The sequence below is a fragment of the Aptenodytes patagonicus genome, chromosome 1 (genome assembly GCF_965638725.1).
Source record: "Aptenodytes patagonicus chromosome 1, bAptPat1.pri.cur, whole genome shotgun sequence".
NCBI lineage: Eukaryota > Metazoa > Chordata > Aves > Sphenisciformes > Spheniscidae > Aptenodytes > Aptenodytes patagonicus.
In genome coordinates this window covers 124,420,223-124,446,109 of record NC_134949.1, presented here as the reverse complement: position 1 = coordinate 124,446,109, position 25,887 = coordinate 124,420,223, and the positions used below count along the sequence as shown (strand labels likewise).

The window sequence follows — 25,887 nt, the reverse complement described above, 5'->3', positions numbered from 1 at the left end:
GAGCATGAGCAAGAGCGAGAGAGCAAGACAGAGCGTGAACAAGCGAGAGAGCTGAACAGAGAGGGGAAAGGCAAGACACTTCCAGTAAGCTTACTGCATCTGCGTGAGGCTGGGACTCCCAACAGGTACAAAACTCAGTGGAGCTGAAGGCTCCCGAGAAACAGCAATTCAAAGCTTTGATGCACACCACTCCAAATATGCCCACATAACATTTTTACACCCCTGCAAGACTGCTGACTTGTGGTCTTTTTCATTAGGGAATGTTTCTCAGAGATGATGCAATACAGTTAAACTTTCCTCAGGGAGTTTTAACACAAGTCATGCCCTAGGTGTTTGTTCCAGTCAATTCACTTTTGGATATGCCCGCTACCATCAATCTCCCTTGAGCAAGTTTACCAAATTAATTCCTTAATTCTTTTTTATTACAAGCACAACCATTTTGTAAACATCAGGAAAGTCTGTTTTAAAGTTTCCTAAACAAACTATTTGACATTTACAAAACATTTTTGTTTCTTCATCTGTCAAACAAATGTGATCCATTAAACAAATCACACCTAAATATGATCTCTTTTCGTTCTCTCCCACGGCACTGTTAAACAATTAAATGGCATCTAGTCCTAATCCCAACTGTCACTGTTACAGGCTTTTCAAATGCAAGTATTTCCTTTAAATTTCTTAATCTGACTTAAAGAGATTATTAGAACACGGGAACACTGGTAGATTTTACTGGTCAAAGATACCATGCTGTGGTGCACAAATACTGACAGGAACCAGACTCTGTCCTAGGCTGACATGATCAGCACAGGGTCTCTGTTATGCAGGTTACGAGTTTTGAGGAAAGAGTCTCAGTGTGGAAGAACTCCATAGTTCAGATCAACTATTCAGACATAAGGTTGCTCTAATTTGGAAAGGGAATTTGTAGAACAAGTATTCATGTTTATTTTCTAATTTATAAGTCAAATTTGCTTGCTTACTTAAAAAATCTTCCAATTTCAACTCTGAAATAAGCAGCCTGGTGACCAAAAAAACCCACCAAGCAAACAAAAAACAAACAAAAAAACCACCCCAAAACTAAATTGTTGCTGTTCCCTAATCATAAATAATTGAAATTCTGCAGGCTACTCCTATGCTGCTTGCAGCCAGTACCTTATTTGAAAATTGTACTTTTAATTGTGCATTTAGACAGTTACATGTTTCTGACAACACACTTTAATCTGTATGAACTTTTTAACAGGTACTATTTTGCTATCCTGGGTTCATAAAGTTTTGGGTGGGAGAGGAGAAAGAATTGACCTTTTCTTCCTCCCCCTGTTATATTGCAAACTATGTAACATTCTCCTCTTTTTCCAAGATCCTTTTGGAGACTCTTGCTCCCTTCTTCCTGATGATGGAAGACTATGGAACAAAGTTGTCATTATCCATTTCATACAATAACATTCTCAAATTCTTTATCACTACAGTAATACCGATTTCCCTTGTGGCTTCAAACAGTGCGCAACCACAAAAGAAAAAAAAGAAAGAAGAAAAAAAAGGAAAGAAAAAGAAAAAAATCCTATTGCACAAGCTTCAGTCTCTATCTGGTGGCCAGACAGCAACACTGCAACCTCAGATCTTCTTAAAGATGGAACACAAATCAAAATATATGCTTGTATTTCAAGACTGAGAGACAAGAAACTACTTTCATTACAATTATATACGCCAGTAAATACCCATCACATTCTGACTGGTCCACACTTGCGCCTCAATGGAAACAGTACAGCTACCTGGGATGGTACCATGATGAAAATTACAAGTAAGGAACTGAAATTTTATTTTCTTACCTATTAACCAAACAAACATGACATAGTGCTGAGAGACAACCTGTAACTAATCTAAACAAAGAAGAATCAAATAAACACAAAAAAAGGCAACCAAGAGCCCCACTTATGTGTACTCAACACATTTGAGACAAACCATGTTTTAAGGAAACTATGACTTTTAACTCAGGTATGTTATTTTAACTAGCATAGTCTTTGAGGTTTAATGAATGAAGGAAAGGAACAGACAACGTATTTCTCTCTCTTTGGACATATGCTTTGTTATCTAAAAAACAGATGGCACTGTTCCTTACTAAATGCATTTTATTTTGATTATGGGAAATTCTGAGCAGATATATATATTCTCTTAATGGAATGATTTAATTCAGATTTTTTTTAAAAAAGAAAGATCCATCACCATCCACATTTATTAAAAAAAGGAAAAAAAAAGATAAATTCTGCTTGCGTATAGTACATGTTCCATTTTACAAAAAGAATAAATAATGAAGACTTTCTATTATAAGGGTAACTTTTAGCAAGAGTTCAAATTGTAATGACCCATTTAATAGACTCCCATATTAAAGAACTGAATGGACCCGTCTCATCTCATACGCCACTTGCTATTCAAAACCCTTCTTGTATCACAATAATACAGGATAGGAAGTCAATGCTAATCCCATATTGTGGTGGGCAGCCACATAATAGATGGTGTCTCCAGAGGGTCAACAAAACAGATGTTTAATTGCTATAACCGCAAGCCACAGTAACAGTTCCCCATAATACACAGCAAACTTTAGTTTTTTAGAAAAATGACCAAAGAGAAAAAAGCGTATGTGCCAGAGAACAAAACAAGAGAAATCCAAGACTATTCTTCAAACTGACCATACTCAGAGCTAGAACTGTATGCAGGTAGGGACAGAATTTCAGTCCATTTACTTTAATCATTGACTTGTGTTCTGTGAGTATTTCCCTCCTATTCTGGCTTCCTTCCCCAAATAAATAAGGTTGCTGAATAAAAGTAATAGTAAAACACAGATAAGTTTAAAGTTAAATAAATAAATAAAACCAGCAAGGAAAGAAGGGTCATCTGCCAAGATTTTATCCTGCCTGATTCAGCCCAACCATTTTAAAAAAAGCAGCAGCGGGGAGCAGGGGCAGTAAGAGAAAGGGAATGAAAAACCCCACTCTGAAATTCTTGTCGCTGGAGCATAAACATATTTTTCCAAAAAATGTCTGAGATCGATGGAAAGTGAGAGAAATGCTTTTACTGAAATGAACTGCATGCTCACATTCATGACAGAGTCTGGTGAAGTCTGACCATCGCTAATAATAATGTTGCTGATTAGGTAGCTGAAGTAACTGAACTAAGGATTTGCTACTGCCTGCTAGAACACAACACATTAGCTTTGCAATGATCTAGCTGCAATCCATAAGATCTCTGGCCAACATCTGGTCAGTAAAACCTAGAATTTTGCAGGTGATAAGGGACCTTAGTTACATATATAGAGAAAGATGTTTAGCCGTCAGCCTGACCTTTGAATTCCAGGTGCTTCATGAAGGCTAAACTGTTGGAATTTGTTACCAAAATCTGCCCAGGAATCTCACCTCAACTTCTTTGTCAGGTAAATCGATTTTCTAATCTTTTGTACTTAACTGAAAAAAAGTTTGAGGCAATCCAAGTATCCATGATGAAGATAAACATTAGGACAGCACAAAAGAAATGCTTGTTTGAAGTTATGAAAACTTTTAAGCTCTTATCTTATATTCACATCAGGCTATGTTGAATTCTCAAGACGCAACCAGTTGAGACTGGACAAAGAAATACTACTGTTTGTTACTGCCAAAGGAGAAAGGTCCCACAGATCTCATCTTTTCTATTCACTCTAGGCCACACGCTCTTACTGCTTTCCTGAAGCTGGCTCTGGCACTCATCAGAGAGGTAAAACCACACAACCAAGAGCAGGACCCCATCCTGCCAGCAGGCCCGGCACTTGGTGAATCACAGATTTAAAGTAAACCCTTACAATCCAGCAGTTTTCGGGAAACAAAAGCCTTAAGCCTAACTACTGAAGAAAAAAAAATAAAAAAGGACAGAGCTGGAAGTTTTTAACTGTAATTTAAAACCTCATAAATAAGTGAAAAACAAAGCAATCTGGCTGGCTTTGAAGTATCTTCCTGTTATTTGTTCCTTGCCAATGATGAGATGAGTAAGTTTTGGCCACCATAGCCATAAAGCAATAGGTGCAAGAGAATATTATGTAAATAATATTTTAAGGGTAACGTATAATATAAATACATGCAATTTATATAACTTTAATATAAATTGTCATTACTGTTTCCTAACCTTTAATCTGCAACTGAAAATGATTCATAAAATACCAGAATATGGTCTGCAAGCCATTACAAATCAAAAAACAAGCAGGACAGAGCTGGAATAAAACCAATAAATTAACATTCAAGGCCTAGCTTCCCCATTATTTGGTTATGAATGAAAATCATTACAGGAACTTGAACAAGACAATACTCCTCCAAAAAAGGAGTCAGTCCTCAGTAAAAAGAAAGACACAAAAATAACCTGAAAAAACATAATAAGGCAGATCATCTTTGCCATTTATCAAAATGACATCAATTACAGAAAATGCTGCTGTTCTACATGCTAAAACTTAACAGCTACTCTTAGCAACTGACAAGCAGTATCCTTACAGCACCTTGCTGCAGCCTAACGAAATTTACTTTCAGAGAAGAACTACTTGCTATCTATTATTTCTACAAAACTTCAGTATCCCAAAAGCTGAGACTTCAGCCTGGGTTTTATTTTCAAGCAAGTCCATTTTGTCTGGATTTGGACACAATAATCTGTTTACAAAGTTCAGCAAATGTAACAACCAAGAAAGTAACCTTTGTAACACGTGCATTCTCGAGGTCGTCAATTAAAGATTCACTCAAAGATATACTAAGCTGCTCCGCAAATTATTTCACAGATGCTTAGTTAGTAAGAAGCGAGTTGATTGAAGCGATGGACTATTTCGGAGAGGAGAGGGCAGACTTTCCTAGCAAAAGGCAATTTGCCTAGGCAGAGCACCGCCTTGCAGTAAGGCTGGCGCTGCAGTGCGGCGCTCTGGCCAGCAGATGGTGGCTGGAGCTCGGGAAAGAATTTTACCTGGCGGTCCCGGCACAACCACCGCCGACCTTGGGAGACTCCCGCTTCATTGACCCTTCTGGCTACTGAATCAACAAGGTAATGGAGCCCTCTCGGGAGCAAAGGGGCTGGCAACTCGCTATTAATCAACCGTTGGACGCTTGCACCCAAATGGGCTACTTTGAGGCTGTTGAAACCGGTAGCACCAAAGCTGACCCAATCATCTAGGCTGCCGATGACCACTGTCACATTAGGAAATTCTGGGAAAGTAAAGCTCAGAGACCTAACTTCTCGTCTGTTTGACTGGATGCAAGACATTGGATCCATAAAAGGATCTACCCCCTTTAGGAATCACACTTCCTGTATCTGCCAAAAGTCACCTTTTTCTTCCTCCTATTTTGTATGGCCATATTAGATCAATCTATCAAGCCTTCTACAACAGATATTCAGCCTATTCCTTTTGCTGCCCAAGCTAAAAACACGATATTCTTAACCATATGTACTTGAAAAGATATTAGTATGTCACCTGAAGAGAGTTTGCCATTACTAAAAGGTTAGTCTAGTGTTAGAAGCTTTAATAACAGACAAGTACATAACAACAGAAAGAACTAGTGGTGGGATTCCAACAGAGGAATGAAACAACCACACAAGGATGGTTCAGAAAATGACCTCTGCAAGAGTTTTTCAGAATTGACATATACAGGACAGAATTGCTTTTATCAAGGACAGAGAGAAACAAGTTGCAGCATATTCAAGGCAATACCTTGAATAAAAAGGATTCCTGTAGAAATGTCATAAAGAAAGAGTCTGTAAGATGTATGTATCATTTAGACATGAAAACCTAGATGGTATGCAGATTACATCTGAAGCAAAAGGCAAGATGGTAGTCCACAGCAATGGAGAAATAGAAGACAGCACAAAGCCTTCAACAATAGAGGGTCAAGGCTTCTATAAGAAGAAAAAACAGTCAGAGTTACGTTTTAATCAAGATGAACTAGAGCTGACAAAAGGACTACTGAAAGAGAAAGAACAAGAAAATTTTTTTGCACAGAAACACGGTCTAGAGCAGATGATCTGACTCACTTGCATAAAGATGTTAGCTGGATTTGGTTTTGCAGTAAGATTAACCAGAAGTGCAGTGCAAAGGCAAAAAGCCATTGAGGCTCCCCAACAGAGGCTCATATAGAACCTCCATACCAACCCGGAATCTGGTGAGGAGAACTGTATGGACAAGCACAAGAACTCAAAGGAGGAAAGAGTCACGAAAGACAAGTCGTCAGAAGACTTCAAAAAGTTGCCCACCACCAAAGTCAAGGGTGTTGAAAGGAGCTCACAAAGGATAAAGGAGAAACAATTCTGAACTGCTTAGGCAGAGGACTATAAAGACTTCAACAATGCAATTACAGTGAAATAGGAAGACAGAAACTACAATGCAGAAAAAAACAAGATGGAACTGGAAGAATAAAAACATTGATTCTATAAAATAGTGTTAGTGGTGCAAAGACAGCTTGATTGCTGTTATCAAGGTGGCCAGCTGACCATTTCTTCATATGGATAACTTCCCAGAGCCAACCACAGCTTTTTCCCTACGTTTACAGCCTCATCTCAGTGGGCTGCATTCTTTGGTCAACAATTCTTGGCTATTCTCCGAGAACTATTCTTCAGCTTTCTATTATTCATCTACCATTTTAAAGCCATTGTGGCCACAAACAGCAACGGATGGTGATACATCCTCAAGTTCCTTGATTCTGCTTTTTGGTTTAAAAACATTAACAACTAAGCACTAATATACACTAAAGCTCACAAATGTGATGCCAGATTGTAACGCTTAGGTAAGTACCCTGAAAGGTTTAAGGAACACAGCAACTTTTCTTAATTGGCAGACTGATTCACTAATCCCATTGTGGAGGTTTTGGGGGACCTTTAACCTAAAAAAGTCACATAAAATACCTCTGTAGATTTCTCAAGCTAAATACTATTATAAATAGTATTTAAATAAACAGATTTATTTAAATAAACACAGTATTTAAATAAACAGATTTACTCTTCCTACTGAGTGGCTCTCATGAAAGCAAAAACATCCTTTGCCAGCTCCATTCACTTTGCCATTCTTCACAGAGCGCTAGTCATTACAGATCTCCAAATCCAAGTATCAAATATCCTGGCACTTAGTTTGACCATTCTCATCCTCTCTAATCCTTCCCTCTTTCTGCATAAGTGCCTTCCTACAGAGCAATACCAACAGAGCATCTCTTAATGGTATTGTAGATTTCCCACCAAAGCCATATTGATCACAAGAACAGACCTGAATCTGGTAGCAGCAAAAGACTTCACTCTCGATCCTCTTTAAGTGGAACATGCCTCATCAGCCTGCACCAAATTTTGAAGCTCTGACTTACAGACTTCTAGATTTTAAGCTTTGAAACCTATCTGCGTTCACATCTCCACAACTGGGCTGTGCCATTTTTAAGAAAACAACAAAATTCTCTCTCACACAGGACAATACCAGCTCTTGTGGCTAGCAACCTAGCACTATTAGTTAGGAAGTTTCTTCAGCAGTTCTAGGGACTCAAAAGCAGTAAGGAAGAAACACTGATCTTGACAGCTCAAAAGCATCCATAATCATCACAATCCCTGTGTTCATTTTACCTCCTTGCAACAGTAGGCAGTAAACTAGTAGTAGTAAAACCCCAATGATAGCATAGCTTTAGATTTTGCTTTTGTTAAAGAAAACATATCTTAACAAAATGTGTCTTTGTGCAAACCTCTCTATTCCAAATACACTAACCAGTGACTCTACATTAAACACTGTCCATTAGAACAAGTAATAAAGCAATCACATTCTAACATCAAACAGCCCTAAAAAAAAAAAAAGAAAAAAGCTAGTATTAAACTCTCCAACTCTCCACTTGGACAATCTTTCTCCCCTCTCATCTCAAAAATGTCAGAAGTAGAATAATCACAATAAATATGTACCAGATGTTGAAAAACAACTTCCAGAAACTTCTTCATCCACCCATCCTTGAAGAGTCAGGAGTTAATTAGTTTAAAAAAAAAAAAAAAAAAAAGCCCTGATCCCGTAATTTATGGGTGTATAATATATTTAGAGAAAGACTTATTACATCTAAAACAACTTTTGTTATCACTTACCTGGTTTGTTGATGTTAGAGGTTGCTGAATCTGGTCAGCATATGATAAGGCAGAAACCTGTTGGTCATTTATGTTCTGCTGCCGACGATCACTGTACTGCTGATGCGAATGGGACATCTGTCCAGCCATCTGAAGGCCAGCAGCATGGAATGAAAACGATGGTGCAAGCCGAACAGATGAAGGTTTGCATGCTGAAGTCTCTCCTCCTGCAAAGACAATGTGAGTTTTTAATGCAGTTAATTGCTTGAAAATATTTACCTCAGTTAGTCTACATATCCTAGCTTACAGAGCTTATAAACACTAATATATTTTCACCGTTTTAACATACACAAGAGTTTTCATACACAATGAACGGAGAAATCATCCTCATGTAAAGGTTACCTAGCTGAAGTGCTTCTTCCCATTTGTGACAAATTATTCATTGACCATTTATTCCTATTTATCCTTAACATCCCTTTTCTAACATCTTCACCTGTGTCATAACTCAATCGGAATTTGACAGGGGCTATTTTCCAAGTTATGAATTTTGTGCATGGATTCTGTTTTCATTCCATGAAAGCCAGAAAAACACACAAGTTCTGCCTTTTAAGGTTGCACACAGCAACCTTCTGGACTGACTGTACCAAAAGAAAAGGAAAGCTAGTGCCCAGTCTCAGCAGCTGATCTTCCCTGGCCTCAATGTTTACGCCTTCCTACAAACTGCTTAGCTCACTAGCCTACATTTTTAACTTCCATCCTTCTTCCAACACACACTGTACTTCAACTCAGCTTCCTGACTCCTGTTGCTGAGTTTCATCAAGCTATAGGTAGCAAGCACTGTGACTCGGATTAACTCCTTTTTGGGAAGGTGAAATCAGACTGCAAGAAGCAACTGCAAAGCAACTGCAAAGCAAGAGACAAACAAAACACTTGGTGTCAAGTTGCAGGAGAATGTCAAACTGTATGGCCAAAGTACTAGATTCGGTAACATCCTGAAAAATGCCGAATTCCACAGGCACAGAATCTGCCGCTAACCAGGACAGATCCCGCACCTCTCAACTCCTGTTTCAGACATCCATCAGATGGCATTTAATTGTTTCATAGTCTACTTGTATCTTCACTGTCCTCTAACAGTGGAGGACAGATTAAAGTACAATACGGTTTTCTTTGTTTGCTAATGGAAGTTTAGCATGTTCCATATTTAACATCCATCCTTTTGCTTTTTGCTGACTATGCCAGAGGGGGGAAATTCTCTAAATGGATGCCATGTTGGCACAACGTAAGAGACAGAGCAGGATGGGACAAGCAGCCAGGCACACTGAAGCCAACATTGCCACTGAAGGAATGTGTGTGGAATCAGGAGCTGAAATATGGAAGCACAATAGTTGGTAAAGATTAAATTTAGAAGCAAGATGTGAAATAATCAAGCACCTTAGCCAGCAAGGGAAATCCCCATTTCCTTTACAATCAAAACCTTGCAAGAAAATATAATCAGTATAAAACAGTAGATGAACACCGGCCCATCAATTTGACTTTCTTAAAAATAACTGACTGCTCCATTTGCCACCTATTCTAAGTTAAGAAAAAATAAAATATTGAAAATGATACTGCATCATTGACTCAGCACCTGTCAGAGCAGTAGAAGAACCGCATGGGATGAAATCAAACACCATTTTACATTAAGATCATTTTAGAAAAATATATTCAATAAAAATGTCAAAATAATATTCAAACAGCTATAAATAAGAAAGCCTATATATAGTATAATCACTATTACTTTAAAAGGGGTGAAGTAAAATTGTACAGTGAAATACCCACTGACAGACCACTGGTATTTTTCTCCAGTGTTACAATTCAGTACTATTAAAAGACTAACAGAACAAACTGCTCCAGAAAATGAACTGGTTGCCCACAAGCACGCACAGATTTTCACAATGTTTCATTACATCTTCAAACATTTTACTTAAAAACAAACAAACAAACCAACCTTCATGAAATAACTATGATATATGAAAACTCCTTTTTCTGTGTGCATTATGGCACCTCTGGTAACACAATAAAGTATCAAGATGACCTTACAAATGGAAATAAAATAAAGAAATTCCTGACCTAAAACCATGATAAGCTAAGTCAACTTAACGTTGCACAGAAAATTACTCTAACTCTCCTGTAAAACATCCATTAAAAACTGCTTTGTGATTTTTCACACAAATAGAGATCCTAGTAAGCTCTGAAAGTGAAACTGTCCTCTGACATTTAAAGATACAGTGGAAATATTAGTTAAATATCTGAGTGTAAACTCTTTAAAATACTTGCATCTTATTTCTGTTTTCATTCCGAGTAGCATTTTATGTTCCCCTATGAATCGGGCAACAGATTGTCACTTTCTTTTTTTTAAATTTAAAATTATGTATTATGAACGTCACAAGTTCACATTTAAATACGGGGGGAAATATGTGCAAAGTTTCTAATGCATCAGCTGATCTCAAAGATATCATAGTTCCTTCATATATTAATGCATCTATCACTTAGATCATGTAAAAACTGTATATAATTTTTTTTTCCCACTACAGTATTTTCTTAATGGCTAAACTCCATTTCTGCTAGAGAACCAGAGTTAGTCTTCCATCTAGACAACTTGGTAAATTTAGCGTACATTTACTTTTCAAGATATACTGAACACTCCTGTAAGAATGGGTGAACACATGTAAGACATTATTTGGTACATCTACTTTCTGCTCTTTTAATTTCTGCTGATTTTCTGTTTAACCTCAAAAAACAAATAATCTCACTTAGCAACATCATGGTGACTGAATTAAAAGTTAAAACTATTTAAATCAGATAGTCAAAAAATACCATCAATTCTAAATTGTAGAGCCAATTACTTTAAAAGTTTTATTTCTTGTATTTTTTTACCCCAGGCCACAGTTTCCCAATAGCATACTAGATATCTAGCAAATTAGATAACTTAATAAAAACAAATTTTATTTAAAAAAATTCTGCACTTGCATATGTCCCTAAAAAAGCAGAAAGCTCACATACATACACACAAAAATCCCAGCAGCATGGAGTTCTCATTTACAATTTGACTTCATGGTATCTTCTGACACTCACTCAAAAGATCACAACAAATCTGAGGATAAACTGAACAATGCACTACACATACTTTTAAAAAAAAAAAAAAGAAGAAAAGAAGAAAAGGATTAGAAGTATAATTATCCCACAAAAGAACAGTCGTAATACTGATATTTCACTTCAGCTTTAAACTTTTGACACTTCCACATGCTTTCTCTCCTGAGTCCACTAGCAGGACAATGAGGCTGTAGCTTTCCTGGTCTTCCAAACTGACGACGGTCAGTTGGACCAACTCAGTTAATTCCACAGTAACACCCCAGAAAAGAGAGCTTCATAATTTATAACAAGGTGACCAGACTGAAGAATCACAAAGAAAGTTTCTCTAAGAACGACAGTTTGACAAATAACTTATTTTATTCATGCAATTTAAATTTTTTTTGAAGATTCAATGTTTGTGATTTACAAGCATTTACCTATTTGCTCGGAGGTAAGTCATACACAACCTATGATGTCAACATACATGAATAAAAGTTGTATCCAACAAGAATTTTTATAAAACATTGTTCTTTGGTAGAAATGTAAATGGATTTCACAGAGCAGCACTGAATCTCAGAAAAAGGGATGTTATTAAACACAAGAGCCTGACTAGAGTCTCATGACCTGACGTCTGTTACAAGGAGATGGATGGAAATTGGCTAGCTCACACCACATGTTCTTATACCAAATAGAAAGGCATTTTAATAGTCTCTGTGAAGATGGTGGTATCAACCCTTAACCATGTTAGCAATAAGCAAGAACTACCTGGGTCAAAAGTTTAAGAACTGTAACTACAGGCTCTAAAAGATCAATAGCCAAGTAATTTTCATCTTTACAATTTCTTACTGTCACTGAAATGGAGACACGAGTTCACAGACTTCTCTTGCTGAAAGCAGTCTTAGCTATCAACAAAAACAAGTAATGTTCAGGATGTGGTCCCTGATGAAATACCTGCCCTTGCCACACTTCAGACTTTGTTCCGTGATACCTGCAATCCTACCCTGGTACAACTAATCCCAAGAGAGCACTCATAACTTACTATTATGAGCCAAGAAACACCTCATGACACATTCGAAGAAATGAGGGGAGAAAGAAGAATTGGCTAGAATAGCAATCTTGACCTCCTTTAGTTTTAGGCCGAGGAGTCAGTCAGCTATAGAAATAGGAACATTTGTGTACATCCATTAATTGAGGTTCACAAAACCCCTGGTGGCTGAAGTTCATTTGGAGAGCTCTAGACATTCAAAAAAGTAAGCAATCTACTGACCACCATGGGAGTACTAAAATCCACAGGAACTCATTACCACGCCACATCCGTAACTTCTACAGGATAGAAATATCTAAGGAACAAGGTCTAGTCAATCATCAATCTTCCTTTCTAACCACTGTAAGTTCAAATGATTACATGTTGTGAAGCACCTTGGGAAGGACACAAAGTGACAGAAAACAAAAAGTATGCCAAGATCTCTATGCACGAAGTACATTAAGGGAAGAGATTAGAGATTGGGAGTGGGTAGAATTATCTTACAAATGGGCCTTACCTAATGTGTTAGTTCAGGGAATGGCATAAAAATACACAGTTTTATGTATGTTTACAGTTTAAGTTTTTACAGTTTACAATGAACATTTATTTGCCTGACAAGATTAAATCAGAACTTGTCATAAAGAAGTTCCAGCTACAGAAGGCATCCCTCATTTCAGCCTTGAGAGCGTATGTCCCTTTTCTCCTACAGTCATGAATGTAACAGCTCTTTTGAAGTGAAGCTGTTCAGAACACTATTTCATTAGTGACATTCCATACACCATAATATAAGCAAAATATAAATTATAATAGTAACTTCTTGACTTTTGTAAATTTACTGTCTCTGGAAAGTAACAAGTGAGGAAGAAGCGAGCATTAATAAAATGCTACACTATTGTACGAGCAAACCGCTGTAACTATAACCAGAAGACAGTGTTTAAAAGGGGACCAATAGCATAAATGTGATGATAGAGAAAACAAATTATAACCTCAGAAGAGGTTCATAGCTCAGAACTATCTGAAAATACAGATACTGCAAAAATTGATTGCCCTATCATATGGAAGAAGGTCAGGTTTATTTCTTTAAAGCATCATCTTAACACAGTGGAAGAGCGTAAGTTCAAGAATATATTTCTTTATTTGGTGAGGATGGGAAATACCTCTCATTCAAAATAGGTTTGTTATAAATGACTTTTCCAATATCAAAGAAATTAGTAACTCAAAGTAGAAAAATACTTGAGATTGTAGTTATTGAACAGTCTAAAAATGAACTACAGTTGGTTTAATATAGGAAAATTTTTGGTACAATTTTGCATAATTTTTAAAACCTCAATGCAGTTTCAAAATTCAGTTTCCTACCTCATCCATTTTAGATTCTGTTATTCCCATTTTGACATCAGTCTACAAAACTCATTTAAACATTATCTCCCCCCAAAAAAAAAGTATCATACGGTAACGAAGTGGTGCAATGCATTGCTGGTCTTCTCCTTTCAACATAAAGCAAGGAACAGATATTCACCGATTGACTGTAAAGAGTTGCAGGTGACAGTGTGCCACCCCAAGAGTGGATCACTGTTTCTGAAAAAATTCATGTATTGTGGTCATTTAAATTTTATATCTAAGAATATGAAAATTGGGCACAGTCCTGGGCAACCGGCTCTAGGTGGCCCTGCTTGAGCAGGGGGAAGTTGGACCAGGTGACCTCCAGAGGTCCCTTCCAGCCTTAACAGCTCTGTGATTCTGTGCCACAAATGTCGGCACAAAGTAAGTGACAGGATTTCTCTCTTCGAATCAAGGAGTTGTTAGATCAGCTCCTCTGCCATGTGGGACTGCATCTGAAAATCCCCATAGCAATTAGATAGTTTCTTTGCATTCCTGTCACCCAACTCACCAAATATACACTCCGCTTCTCAATGCATGTGTGCAACTCTTTGTCCCTCTGTCACAGTTCAACCAAAGTATTCTATTTAGGTATACTCACAGTGAAGGATAAAAAAGGAGACAAACTCAGACATTAAAATCATTAGAACATTAAGAGAAGTGACATTTCCTTAACATTTCTTCATACCTACTTATCTCACAATTAACAACTAAAACCAAGAAAGGACCACTGTAACACTTCTGACCCTGTGAGTTATACAAGCTTGCCTTCAGGACTGACAAAAGTATCTTCCAGTGCAGCAGTTGATCTTGATTTCATGACACCAGGAGACAGAGTTTTCTCTACTTGATAACATAATCTTTGCAACAGCCTTAAAAATACTTCACTGTCTATTGACTGTTGTGCAAGATGAAGCAGGTAAAAGCAGTGAAAGTCACACCAGCATTCTATTTCATACTTTTAAAAGTTCAAATGTAGTCATTCCCCATGTTTGAGAACTTACCACTAACCTGCTATCTGGGTAACTGATTTCTTTTATAATTATAACAACTTCATAGCCCTAAGTCCTCTGCATCTGGCGTCCAGCCAGTGATGACTACTTCCGCAGAACACTTTGGCCATTTCCTAATAATGTCACTGTCCCCATTTTCCCACCTCCTTGTTCAACTCAGCTCAAAGAAGACGCAGAATTTCTTGTCGGATCCATAAATTAAAGACCAGTAAAGTATGGCACAACAGCATTTAACTGGCAGAAATAATGCAGAACTAAATTGGAATCAGTGGCAATATTCCTTGGGGGTTTATCCTGGACTGTGGGGTCATCTCATTGTGAAGTATGAGACTTTCTCCTCTGCACAACTCATCTCCTTTCATTCTCTTGGCATTGCTAGTACTTTTCTTCCTGTTCTTCAACGTTTTCCCTATAAAGATCATTGCTTTGACCCTAAATGTTTTGAGCTTCCTTTCACCTCCTCTCCCTCCTGCCCCATCCTCCCTTTCCCTATTCTATCTCTGCTATCTACCATTTGGGTCATTCAGCAATATGCAGAGGTGATCCATCTCAGTGACATGTTCACAGCTGAATAAGAACCTGCCAGAAAACACGACCAGAGAAAAAAAGTGTGAACTGTTATCATTCACCACAATGGGTATTCTCATTTCCATACTCAGAGTTTAAGAGCTTGTGGGCCTACACCACAGACCAAGTATGGTAGATTCTTAGTACTACATATGACTGCTTCAGACTTCAAATTTTTTTATTTCCAATCCCTGCTATGCCACCACAGATGAAGGTATCCACTTTCTTGTTATATTTTTTTCCTGTATTCAAATTACTGAATGTGAAAACAGCCAAATGCCTCCTCAAAGACAATCCTGTATTAGTTGAAGAACTGTACAGCCCTCTCCCTTCACATGAGATCCCCTTTTTTTTTGCAAAGTTAATCGTTTTGCAGAGTTCTGGTCAACCTTGTTTTTCAAAATCTATGCTTGGAAAAGTTCTCGGTACCAATGAGCATTATGATACCTCAGCTATTACGCTGAGTATACCTCTAAGAAACGAGCCTGGAAAAGTGAGAAGACTGATCTCTGCATTGCTTTAATACCCAACCACCTCTGCACTGTATTAGCACATCCTAAAACAGACAGTGAGCAATTAGCAATAGAGACAAACACTTGTATCTTGAGAACTCTCTGTTCAAGTAAACCCAAATTTAAGACAAGTTAGACCTACCCAAGTTCTGCCTAAACATAATAAATGTCAAGCACTTGGAATTTCACAGTTTGGAACAATCATCTTTTAAGCAATAAGCAAATGCCAGCCTGAACTCTAAGTGAACTACTGCTCTACTGAAACACTGCTTTGCCTATTGTCCTCATGCACTGCATTTAAAATGACTGCATGAGAATGTGAAGGTACATGGACTTCACTCAGCTTGCTCTGGAATGAGGAAAGCTGAGAGAACCCAGGGAACAAAGGGAAATTACCTGCAGCAGCTACTGTAGAACAAACAACTCCGTTATAAATATCTCATGCTAGTTCCTCCTCTGGAGGAGCTATAGTTCCTCTGGAGGAACTATATTATTGTGGAGGAATTACATTATTAAGAATGGCTACTTCAGAAGCTATTCTACAATATTCTACAATAACTATTCAGTCAACTTCCCTGAAGTAATGCCAAACACTACTTTCTCTCAAAGCAAAATTAAGCCCTAAACTTAGAAACAACCACCCTCTCAACTCCTGTTCACTAGGCCAATACACCCAAGCCCACAGAATCCTCCTGCTTGTGCTCCTTCCTAATGGACACAGCTGCAGAGAAGACTAAGTGCTTAGGAGGTGACATAAAATTACTTCTGGGTGCCATCTTTCCCAACAGTTTGCAGACCTTTGACATGACTTGCCTGTCATGTGTCTGGTCATATGGCAGAGATGGAGCAAGAAACCTGGGGAAAAGACAGGCCAAGAGTAGGCTTCATTAACTGTTCTGACACTGTTGTGCCTGTCTTGGCTATCCTCTTCCTTGGATGAGCTGCAGCAGGAGGTGGACTTTGGACAGGACTGGCATGCATGCGCTTTACTGCTTTTGTGCAGTAAGGCCTGTACTCATGGGACCCTAGTTCCCTCTACTGTAGAAATACGGTGGCTAAGACCTGTGACTTAGTTCTCTCAGCTTTCCTCATTCCAGAGCAAGCTGAGTGAAGTCCATGTACCTTCACAGGCAGAGATTGTGGTATGTATCTCTCCCTAGCCCCTTCAAAAATCTGGTACCAGAAAGACTAAATGGCATTGCTCACTATAATTCTCCCACAACAAGAGAAGGAAATATCTAAAACTCATGAGCAACTTCTGATTTAATCCACTGGCAACACTATATAAATCTGTATTTCATTAACGTATAAATATTATTTTGAGAATACTCTGGAGAATCTTAGAACTAATAAAATTTTGTGAAAGTGAAACTACTTTTTTTTTTTTTACAAATGAAGTCCAAGATTGCCAAAATTCTCAGCTAAAACCTACAGGAAACACAAGTGCTCTAACTTTCAAAGTCAAAATCTTAAGCTCTATGAGAACTCTGCTTTCACACTTCTATTCTTGAGAAGCAGGCCGCCTAAGAGCACGTCTGAAAAAAACCTACAAACCCTCAAATAAACAGTGAGAACTGAACCTATGTATAGGCCTTCACATAGACCAGAAGCCTCCATCTAGGTATATACTGGACTGAAAAAACATTAAAATTGAAGAGTACTATGCACAGAAGTTAGGAAACACCAGAATACTTCCACAGTTTAATTTAGTGCCTCTATGTAACTAAATTGTGATACTATTTAGTTACATGAATACCCTATTTATTTTAAGGGACAGAATGGAAGTAGCTCTCACTGAATAGGTTGCCATACAATAGATCTTTTTATTTTCATTGTATTTAACATAATATCCCTTGACACTCCTCAGACTGTGCTCCAAATAAAATTATTACTGTCTGCATATATATTCTATAGAGTAGTCATTGTTTTTGTATCCATGTAATTCAGTAACAACAATTTCCTTCTGCAATATGCTTACGAGACTGGATTTTATCCCGTTCTGCAGAAAAACAGGGAGACACGGGTTAAACACAAAAGGGTTCCATGATTTTAAATTTCTAATTTTGTATATATAGAATTTGAAAGACTTTACAAAGACAAGGAACACATACTAGTAGATAAATCTCTGTTTTACAGAGCTCCACAGAGGAGCAGCTTTACAGGTTAGGTTTCAAGAATTTGGAAAAAGTAAACCAAATGAGAGAGGTCTGAAATGGATGTTCATTTCTGCTTGCAAACAAAACCAAACAAGAAGGGGTACTTGATTCACGTTGGACTAAGGACTGAAAAGTAACATAGTTCCTTCAAGCAACTGGGCACTAACATAGGAATTACTCATGTATCAAACCAAAGATCCATTCAAATCAGCGTCCTGTCTCTGAAAGTGGCCAGCAGCAGTCATCTCAGCAGAGAACAGGGCAAGCATACAGCAGTAGGTGCCTGGCATACTCATCTAGTCTCCAGTCCAGGAATTACATGAAGCACAGTCTTTGTGATTAATGCGTATATATAGATATATATCATGCAAGCTTTTCTTCCATGGACTTTCTGAACCACTTTTTGCATTTCAGCTTTTAGCATCCAGAAGATCGCATGGCAAAAGACTCACAGCTTACTCACAGGCAGCATTAAGCACCACCCCCTTTTGTTTGTTGTGAACTTGCCTTTTTTCAGCGGCTGAATAGTAACAAAAATTAAGGCTGCCCTCCTGCAAAGAGGCAGTGATACTGACACTAAGAAATGAATGAGAGGTTTCACATCAGCAACTTTGTTTATTCCACTGTTGGGTGATTGGTTTATTTATTTTTTTTTAAACTCCCTTTTGACACACTGCCTTCATGTGATCCTCCAAGAGAGGATATTCTAGTATTTAGAGAAGAAGAAACATTCTCAACTGGGCAACCACATACACACCAACATATTTATTACTGAAGGTTTTATCTTTTTCTGATACACATTTAATATTCTTCAGAAGTTTTCCTACCACATTGTAACTCTGTCCAACTCTTCGTTGTAAACCTGATGCTTGAGAAACACTGGTCAAATTCAAGTAGTTTGGCTGATGATTCAGCACAATGTGGTTTTTATATTATGCCAAATGAGTAAGTGAAACCACATAGCTGAGCAATCAATACTTAATTATTGAATATTTAATAAACAATATTTAAAGAAGAGGACTAAGGTTTGCTTTAAAACTGAAAAAAAAAAAAATTTTATTAAAATATTCAAAAGAATAACACACTCATTTTTCAGAGAACACCAGTGCTGGTGAAAATGTGCCAAGGCTAGGGTTCAGATACTTTTTTTCTCTCCCCCTACAAATTTATGTTTATTTTACGATTTTATGCAAATGTTCTAAGGTTATGCAGTTTTATAAGTTTTCTAATTTAATGAAAAGCCTGCCATTTAAAAAGAGGGAATATAAAGACAGGGGAAAATGGATATCTACTTTTTTTATGATCACAGTGAAAGTTGATAACAGCTCTTAAAATAGAAACAAACACTGAAGTGTGAATATTATTCCAAACAAAGGTTTAAAAACAACTACTTAATTCCAGCTATGTAAGCATATTTAATCTAGGTGAAAGGCCCACACCTGTCCTTCAGTTCCCAGTGCAACCTGTGAAAAACACAAATACAAATAGAAAACACTGTTTATACAGAAAATTCTGTCAAATTCAGTAAGTAGAGAAGCGTAAAGGTGAAAAATATAAGTCATGGTAATCTCATAATACAGACAACAGAAATTTAGTGACAAAGTTTAAATTGACATGATTTTATGAAAGTTGTTCCATTAAACATGCTATAAAAGAATCTCTACATTCACATTTCAGAAGGCTTCAAGCAAACTCCACTTCAGGTACACACAAATTATATTTTCTTAGTTCTTAGCTTCTAAAATGCACTAGGAATCACCAAGTTTCCCTATCAAAAGGAAATGTTTGCTTTATTCAAGAGCAGTTAGATTTACCTCTGCTGTCAGTTTTCTGAAGGGTTTACAAAACAGTCGAAAAATTAAAATTCCACCAAAGTAAAAATAAGATTTAATCATAGGCTGCTTTTTAACAGTAAGCTTTGGTCTTCATGATGAGCGCAACTTGTAAATCACTCATCTGAACTAATGCACTCCAATGTTTAGTTTAAAAAGCAAAACTTATTTAGTCCTAAGTATAAGCATTAAATCATGAAAATGCTGTCTGTTCTCTTGGTATTAAAGTACCAGTTAATCCAAATTTGTAGAAGTTAAAAAAATATTTTGTGCACAGATGTTTTTAAAAAAGTATTTCACAAAAAATAGTTATCAAATGGAACCACTTTTACCAAAATTCCAATTCCAACTGAACTCAAAGGATTCCAAACCTGCTGACACCAGGGTTATACCTGGTCAAAAATATGCCAGTGAAAGTAATTTCCACCGTTACTAGTAAATGCTAGGTGGTATCAAACCTCAGAAGGGAAGGGAGGGAAAGGAAAAAAAAAAAAAGAACGCGGGGAAAAAAAAAAAAGGACACGGAACCTATGTAGATGGATTTACTCAGTTAAATAATTCATTAACCTTACAGTCAGCTTTACTGAGTTGGACAGAAAGAACGTGAGTAGTTATGCAAAGAAAGCCCACAATTTGGACAGCTAAGGAAGACGGAGGGACTGGGGAAGAGGATTGAAGGAGGTAAACTAGTCCATGATTGAACAGGAGAAAAAGCAGGTTTGGAAAGCAGCAAAAAAAAGACACAGATTTAAGCAACAAAAATGTTTTAAGATCAGATTTCCCGAAATTCTTAGGCAGGAATGATACAGAGGACAGAAGAAAATCCAGACTCAACTGTTACTGCTGAGGTGGGGTTTGGTCTTTGGTGTGGGGTGGTTTTTTTGGGTGGTTTGGTTGTGGTTTTTTTTTTTGGCGGGGGGCGGGGAGGGGGAAGGCATGTGAATACACCATTTTTAAAAGGCAAGTGTGTGTTCTAGAAATAGATTATTCTATATTCACACCAGCTACAGATGCTTATCACAGATACAGTGGTTATTGCATTTTAGGAAGTACTGATATTAAAGCTGACTTTATTAACGTTCCAGAGCCGTGCTTTCTGCAGAAATCTGGTTACTTCAATACAAGGCACTTTAATTTAAAAAAAAATTAAAAAAAATTTAAGCGGGGAAAGAGCGAGAACAGTCCTCTTCCACCTACACAGCACTCTTTCCTGGTTCCAAGCTATTCCAGTGAAGATTTTTTTTAATTAACGTGATGTATATACACACACAGACGGTTTTTAATATACATACACGCACACAGGCACGCGCGCCCGCGCGCACACACACACACACACAGACGTTCACACGGCCAATAGAGAGAGAGGGCGAGACTGAACAGCAATTAAACCCTCCTTTCGCTTCTGTTCTAAAATCCGTGCCTGCCCGCAGTACGCGGGCGCTGCTGCAGATCATTAACTGCTCATTTATCAACGCCGCTCACCAGGCAACACAATGCCGCAGAACGGCGCGCGGAAACCACCCCGAACCCCAGCAACAGCGGGTAATTAGCATAGCCTACCACTAAAACCCCGCCGCCTGATTGGGCGAGCTCGTCGGCCAAGTGGCCAATCAAAGGGGGCTATGCAAATCGCAGCCCTCAGTTGCCAGGGCAGAGCTGCTGCCTATTGTCCAATCGGAAAACAAGCAATAAACAAGAAATGCAATCGAGCCTTGTCACATTTTCAAGTTGTTGTTAACGCTTTCAAGTTTAAAGCAAAATTAGCTCCCATCTACCGCGGATTAGCCTCACGTTCTACATTTCACCCCCACAGCAAGGGCAGGGCAATGCGGTAACGATACACGGGGATTACAGCTCAGCGCTGCATTAGGATTTAAACTTCCTTCCCGCAACGCAGCTCTGCTCCGGGACGGCCTGAAGAATGCGTTCTGAAGGGCGGAGATGTCAAAATAGCCCAAGACGACCGTGTTCAAGCACTCCCAAGTCTGACATCTCCCTGCTAAAATTCTTCAGAGGGTCTTACGCAACAGCTAAGAGCAGGAAAGTTCCCTTTCCCTGGCTTAGTTACATCACCTCATAAAATTATATGGGCTGCCACACTGTTATCAGTACGTGCTACTTACATTATATCATCCCCTTTTTCACAGGTACTGTATTTCTGTTTTTAAGGAAGAGGAAGAAGACTAAAGAAAGAACCTCCTTCGTTATTTACCCCACTGACAGATTTTAAGTAAATGAGTTTCAGTTCATTTGACCAAACTGAACCACCAATAAAGACCGAACAGAAGAAACTGAAGTATCCTACGAGAAATGAGCAGGTTTTTCCCACCGATTTCAAAAATTAAGCTTATCTGAAAGAAAGTTTGCCAGCAAGCGTCTCTGCCTGTGACAGCGTGAATACATAGGGGAGTACGGCAGCCAGTGACCATCGCCACTTCCGACACTCCTCAGGAGGTTCCCTTCCCACACACACAGCCGTGTATTTTGAAAACCGGCATCGTTCAGCCCCCTTCAAATGAAGTCTCTAAATGCAAAGACTGACAGACTTACTCTGGAAGCAACTGCCCCTCTCTTCAAAAGCAGAACGCAGCTGCACAGCTTCCCTCTACACCGCGGCGGACGCAAGTGATCCTGTGCATCTTTTACTCCACTTTCCACAGCCCGACAGTGATGTGAAAGCGCTACTGTAATTCACTCACCTGGAAGATGGGTGTTTGTGTGTTTCTCGTTCTCAAGTGCTTGTGGAAGGTGCCTGACACTGGCAACCGACATCTCCTGTCCAGGTACACACCAGGTACAGGATATAAAGCAACGGTGGTGGCGGCAGCCTCTGTGTCTCAAACCCTCGAAGGATCCCGACACTATTCTGCCCACCGATCAGCTAAAGGAGGGCTTATGACTCTCTGTCAGCCACTAACCTGGGTCAATGCTGAAGAGAAAGAGGAGGGAGGCTCGGTATTTCTTTACCAATCTCTACGACACTCAAAACTTTTCAGATCTGGGTCACAGAATCTGCTTTTTAAAAGTGCCCAAAATGTCAGTTCCGCAGCCTGATGCTAACAGAAATTAAAGTTTTACCGGCTCCCTGATTTAGAAAATTTATCAACTTCATTTTGGAAATTTTATCCACAGTAAAACTACTGAAATATTTCCTTGCATGTCCTAAAAATACATACAATTATCTTACTGTGTGCACCAACCCCTCTGACACATACAAAAATCAATTCCATCTATTCTTTATCTCATGTTAGCTTTTTAAACTAAACGACTGCTTTTTGATTTATGCTCATCTAGCAAACCCTGTAACAGCGCAGCACCAACAGCAGTAAGCAGCAGCAGAGCGTTATCTGACCATAGGCTTACAAGATTTTCCAGGCAATCCAGCCTGGGCCGGTACTTTGCAGCGCTAATCCTTCTCCCAGTCTGCTCTACTGTCCTCCCAAAGTAATACTTTTATCAGCAGTTAAGTAAGAGTTTCTTGTATTGGTGCAGTGCCTTCTCTTTTCCCCACCTCCGAAGAGAATATAAATAACATTACTTACAATTTTCAGTTTACAGTGCAGAACTTAATTACAAATTACCTGCTACATGGCAACGCATGAAACCATACAATCCATAGAAGAGGTGAAAAAGACCAAATATTTTGTACCTAATCAATACCTGTGGCTAACAGCTAGCCTAATGTCTAAACGTCACTTTTTAGGTTCCACACGCATTTCCAGCTGAACATAATATACGGTTAGCATAAATATCTGAATCATTTTTAAAGCTCTCCTTTAATCTATTGTATAAATACATATATATTAAAAAAGGAATCTTTTCCTTCGCATAAAAACCATCAAGGGAAATAGAATAATTCAAGTCATTTCCCATTTGTAGTTACTGAGGCACAAGATATATTTAAACAGTTGGTACAGAAAAAATGGAAAGCATCTACCATATCAATGTACAGCTAGCATGCCAAACCATTAATGTAAGAGCTAAACAAGGGATGAATACATCATGTGCGATAGTCTCACATGATATAAATTATTCAATACCTGACCAAAGAAAACAGCTTTCAGGAGAGAGGGGGAGGATCTGAAAGTACTTTTGTAGTTTGAATAAATACAGTATTATGAATTGATGCAAAATCTTTCTAACTCTACACCACAGTTAAATAATCACATGTATTTTCAAACTATATCACTACGTTACGTCAATCCAACTTGCATTCTGGTGTTTACCATAAAGGCAGATTTCATCCGATACAGTGCTGAGAATTTCAAAATAAAACCAACTGTAAAAATGAAATTACTTGGTACATAGGCAAGCATGTATTTTCAGAATTTATGCTATGTCCCCTCCTTCCACTTGCAAGATTTGGATAATGCATAGCCCTATTGACATTGCAAGTCTTTTTGCTTTACTAATTTCAAACTGGCTATACAACACTATTTGGGATTGCTGTGCTGGCAAAAAAATTAACATATCATACAGTTAATTCATGTCAAACAGAAGCCTTTTCTAGACTGAGATACACAGATAGAAGGCTTTTTAAGTGACAAATTGAACAACAAAAAGATATCTACCATTATAAATTACACCTCAGTTATGAGGAATCTGCTGGTGTAATGATTCCAGGGAATACCTTCAATGGCTGATTTCATATATGATCTTAAAATAGTTAATTTCACTCGAACAGAAGTTTATAGTACGTACTCAGTTTTGGCAACTAGCAGAGCAGTTATGTTGCATTTGGAGACAGTACACTGTTTTTATACTCTATTAAATTCTGATATAGTTTCTAAAAAACTTAGAAACTTAGAAACTCCTAGGCATGCTGTCCATATGAATCCATATTACAGTTCATAAAAATAGTAACATTCAAAAAGGGTTTTTTCTAACTCCAAAGTAGACTGGAAGCACCAGAACTATTTTCTTCTATAAAATACTCACAAGCTGTAAATTGTAACTAAATCATTTTTCTGCTGTGTTCTCAACAATTTGATAACTGATATTCTGAAACCAGCATTTTACAACAGCCATCTCAAGCCAGTCCTTGCTTTCTGACAAACTAAATTCAGACTTAAGTCATTAAACAACAAATCGCTCCCCAGTAAAAAGTTGTAACATTTCCCTATCTAGCTACTGCTAATCACAGAGAACTCCAACAAAAATCAGAAATAAAACCCAAGCTTTCACAAGTACAGTGAAATGTCACAATCCCAAAGCACTTATTTGAAAGACCAATTTCCTGCCTTTGTAATAATTTCTGTATTTAGTATACACACTTTTAAGTAATTACTTCTTTTGATTTGTCTTATGTCAAAGTACTAGTTTTCAATGAGAAAACACTTAAGTATGGCTGAATACGTACTTGCAACTAGCAACCACCAAAAGACAGCGATGCCAGGTTTCATTAATCCAAACAACAATACGATCCCAAAGCGGGGCTCACTGTAAGCTGCATTTATTTCCCTCAAGTAGCACAAATTTAAAACCAGAAAATTTTAAAAAAAACAAACCAAACCAAACCAACAACAAAAAAAACCCCACAAAACAAACTGTATCGCTATTCCTTTAGGATAATACTATAATCTAAGAAAATGATTTTTGAAGTTTAACTCATACATTTCCTTCAAAGGCTTTACTGTTTCTAGTATAAACTAAGCAGTATGTATTGAAAAATTACAGCTAACTATTAAAATTGTGGTATTTTCACACCAATAATAATGATGAGAGCAACACTATTCAAGTACCAGAGTTGTGCAAATTTAAAACCTTTAAGTTTTGTCTACATCTTCAGCTACATACACCTATAAATCTTATTCCCAGGTTACAAAGAATTCTGTAAGCAGAGACTGGAGTTTGCCGTGACTGGGCTCCCCCTTCCCAAAAAGGGCCACCTCTTTCCTTTAGGGACATTATGGAAAATGCATAAACCAAAGACAACGCGTTCCAATCTCCATGCTTCAAAGGTAACATTTAAGACTCTCTTTCCATCAGTCTCTGGTTTTACATGCCAATTCTCAGAGCAAGCTACTGAGAGAGCTGCCTGTAACATGCACCTGCAGCATCGATATGGGGAGCAATGCAGAGATAGCAAGGTACAAAAGACAGGTTACTTCAAAGGAGGTGCAGAAATGGGGCGGGGAGGGAAGAAATCATTCCACCATTCCCTGAAGGATATATAAACTATGCCAAGGTAGCTGGTAGTCGACCAGATGGTTAGACATGGGTTTGGGTTTG

The 25,887-nt window shown here is 38.0% G+C and overlaps 1 protein-coding gene across 3 annotated transcripts in view; it reads right to left on the bottom strand.

The window, feature by feature from the left end:
* DYRK1A (dual specificity tyrosine phosphorylation regulated kinase 1A) overlaps positions 1 to 25,887 on the bottom strand; it is a 93,549-nt gene that overhangs the window by 20,630 nt on the left and 47,032 nt on the right. For all 3 annotated transcript variants that reach the window (XM_076354007.1, XM_076353990.1, XM_076353999.1), the window contains exon 3: positions 8,086 to 8,291. In XM_076354007.1, coding sequence (XP_076210122.1) covers positions 8,086 to 8,291 — 206 coding nt within the window. The remainder of the gene's footprint in view (positions 1 to 8,085; positions 8,292 to 25,887) is intronic.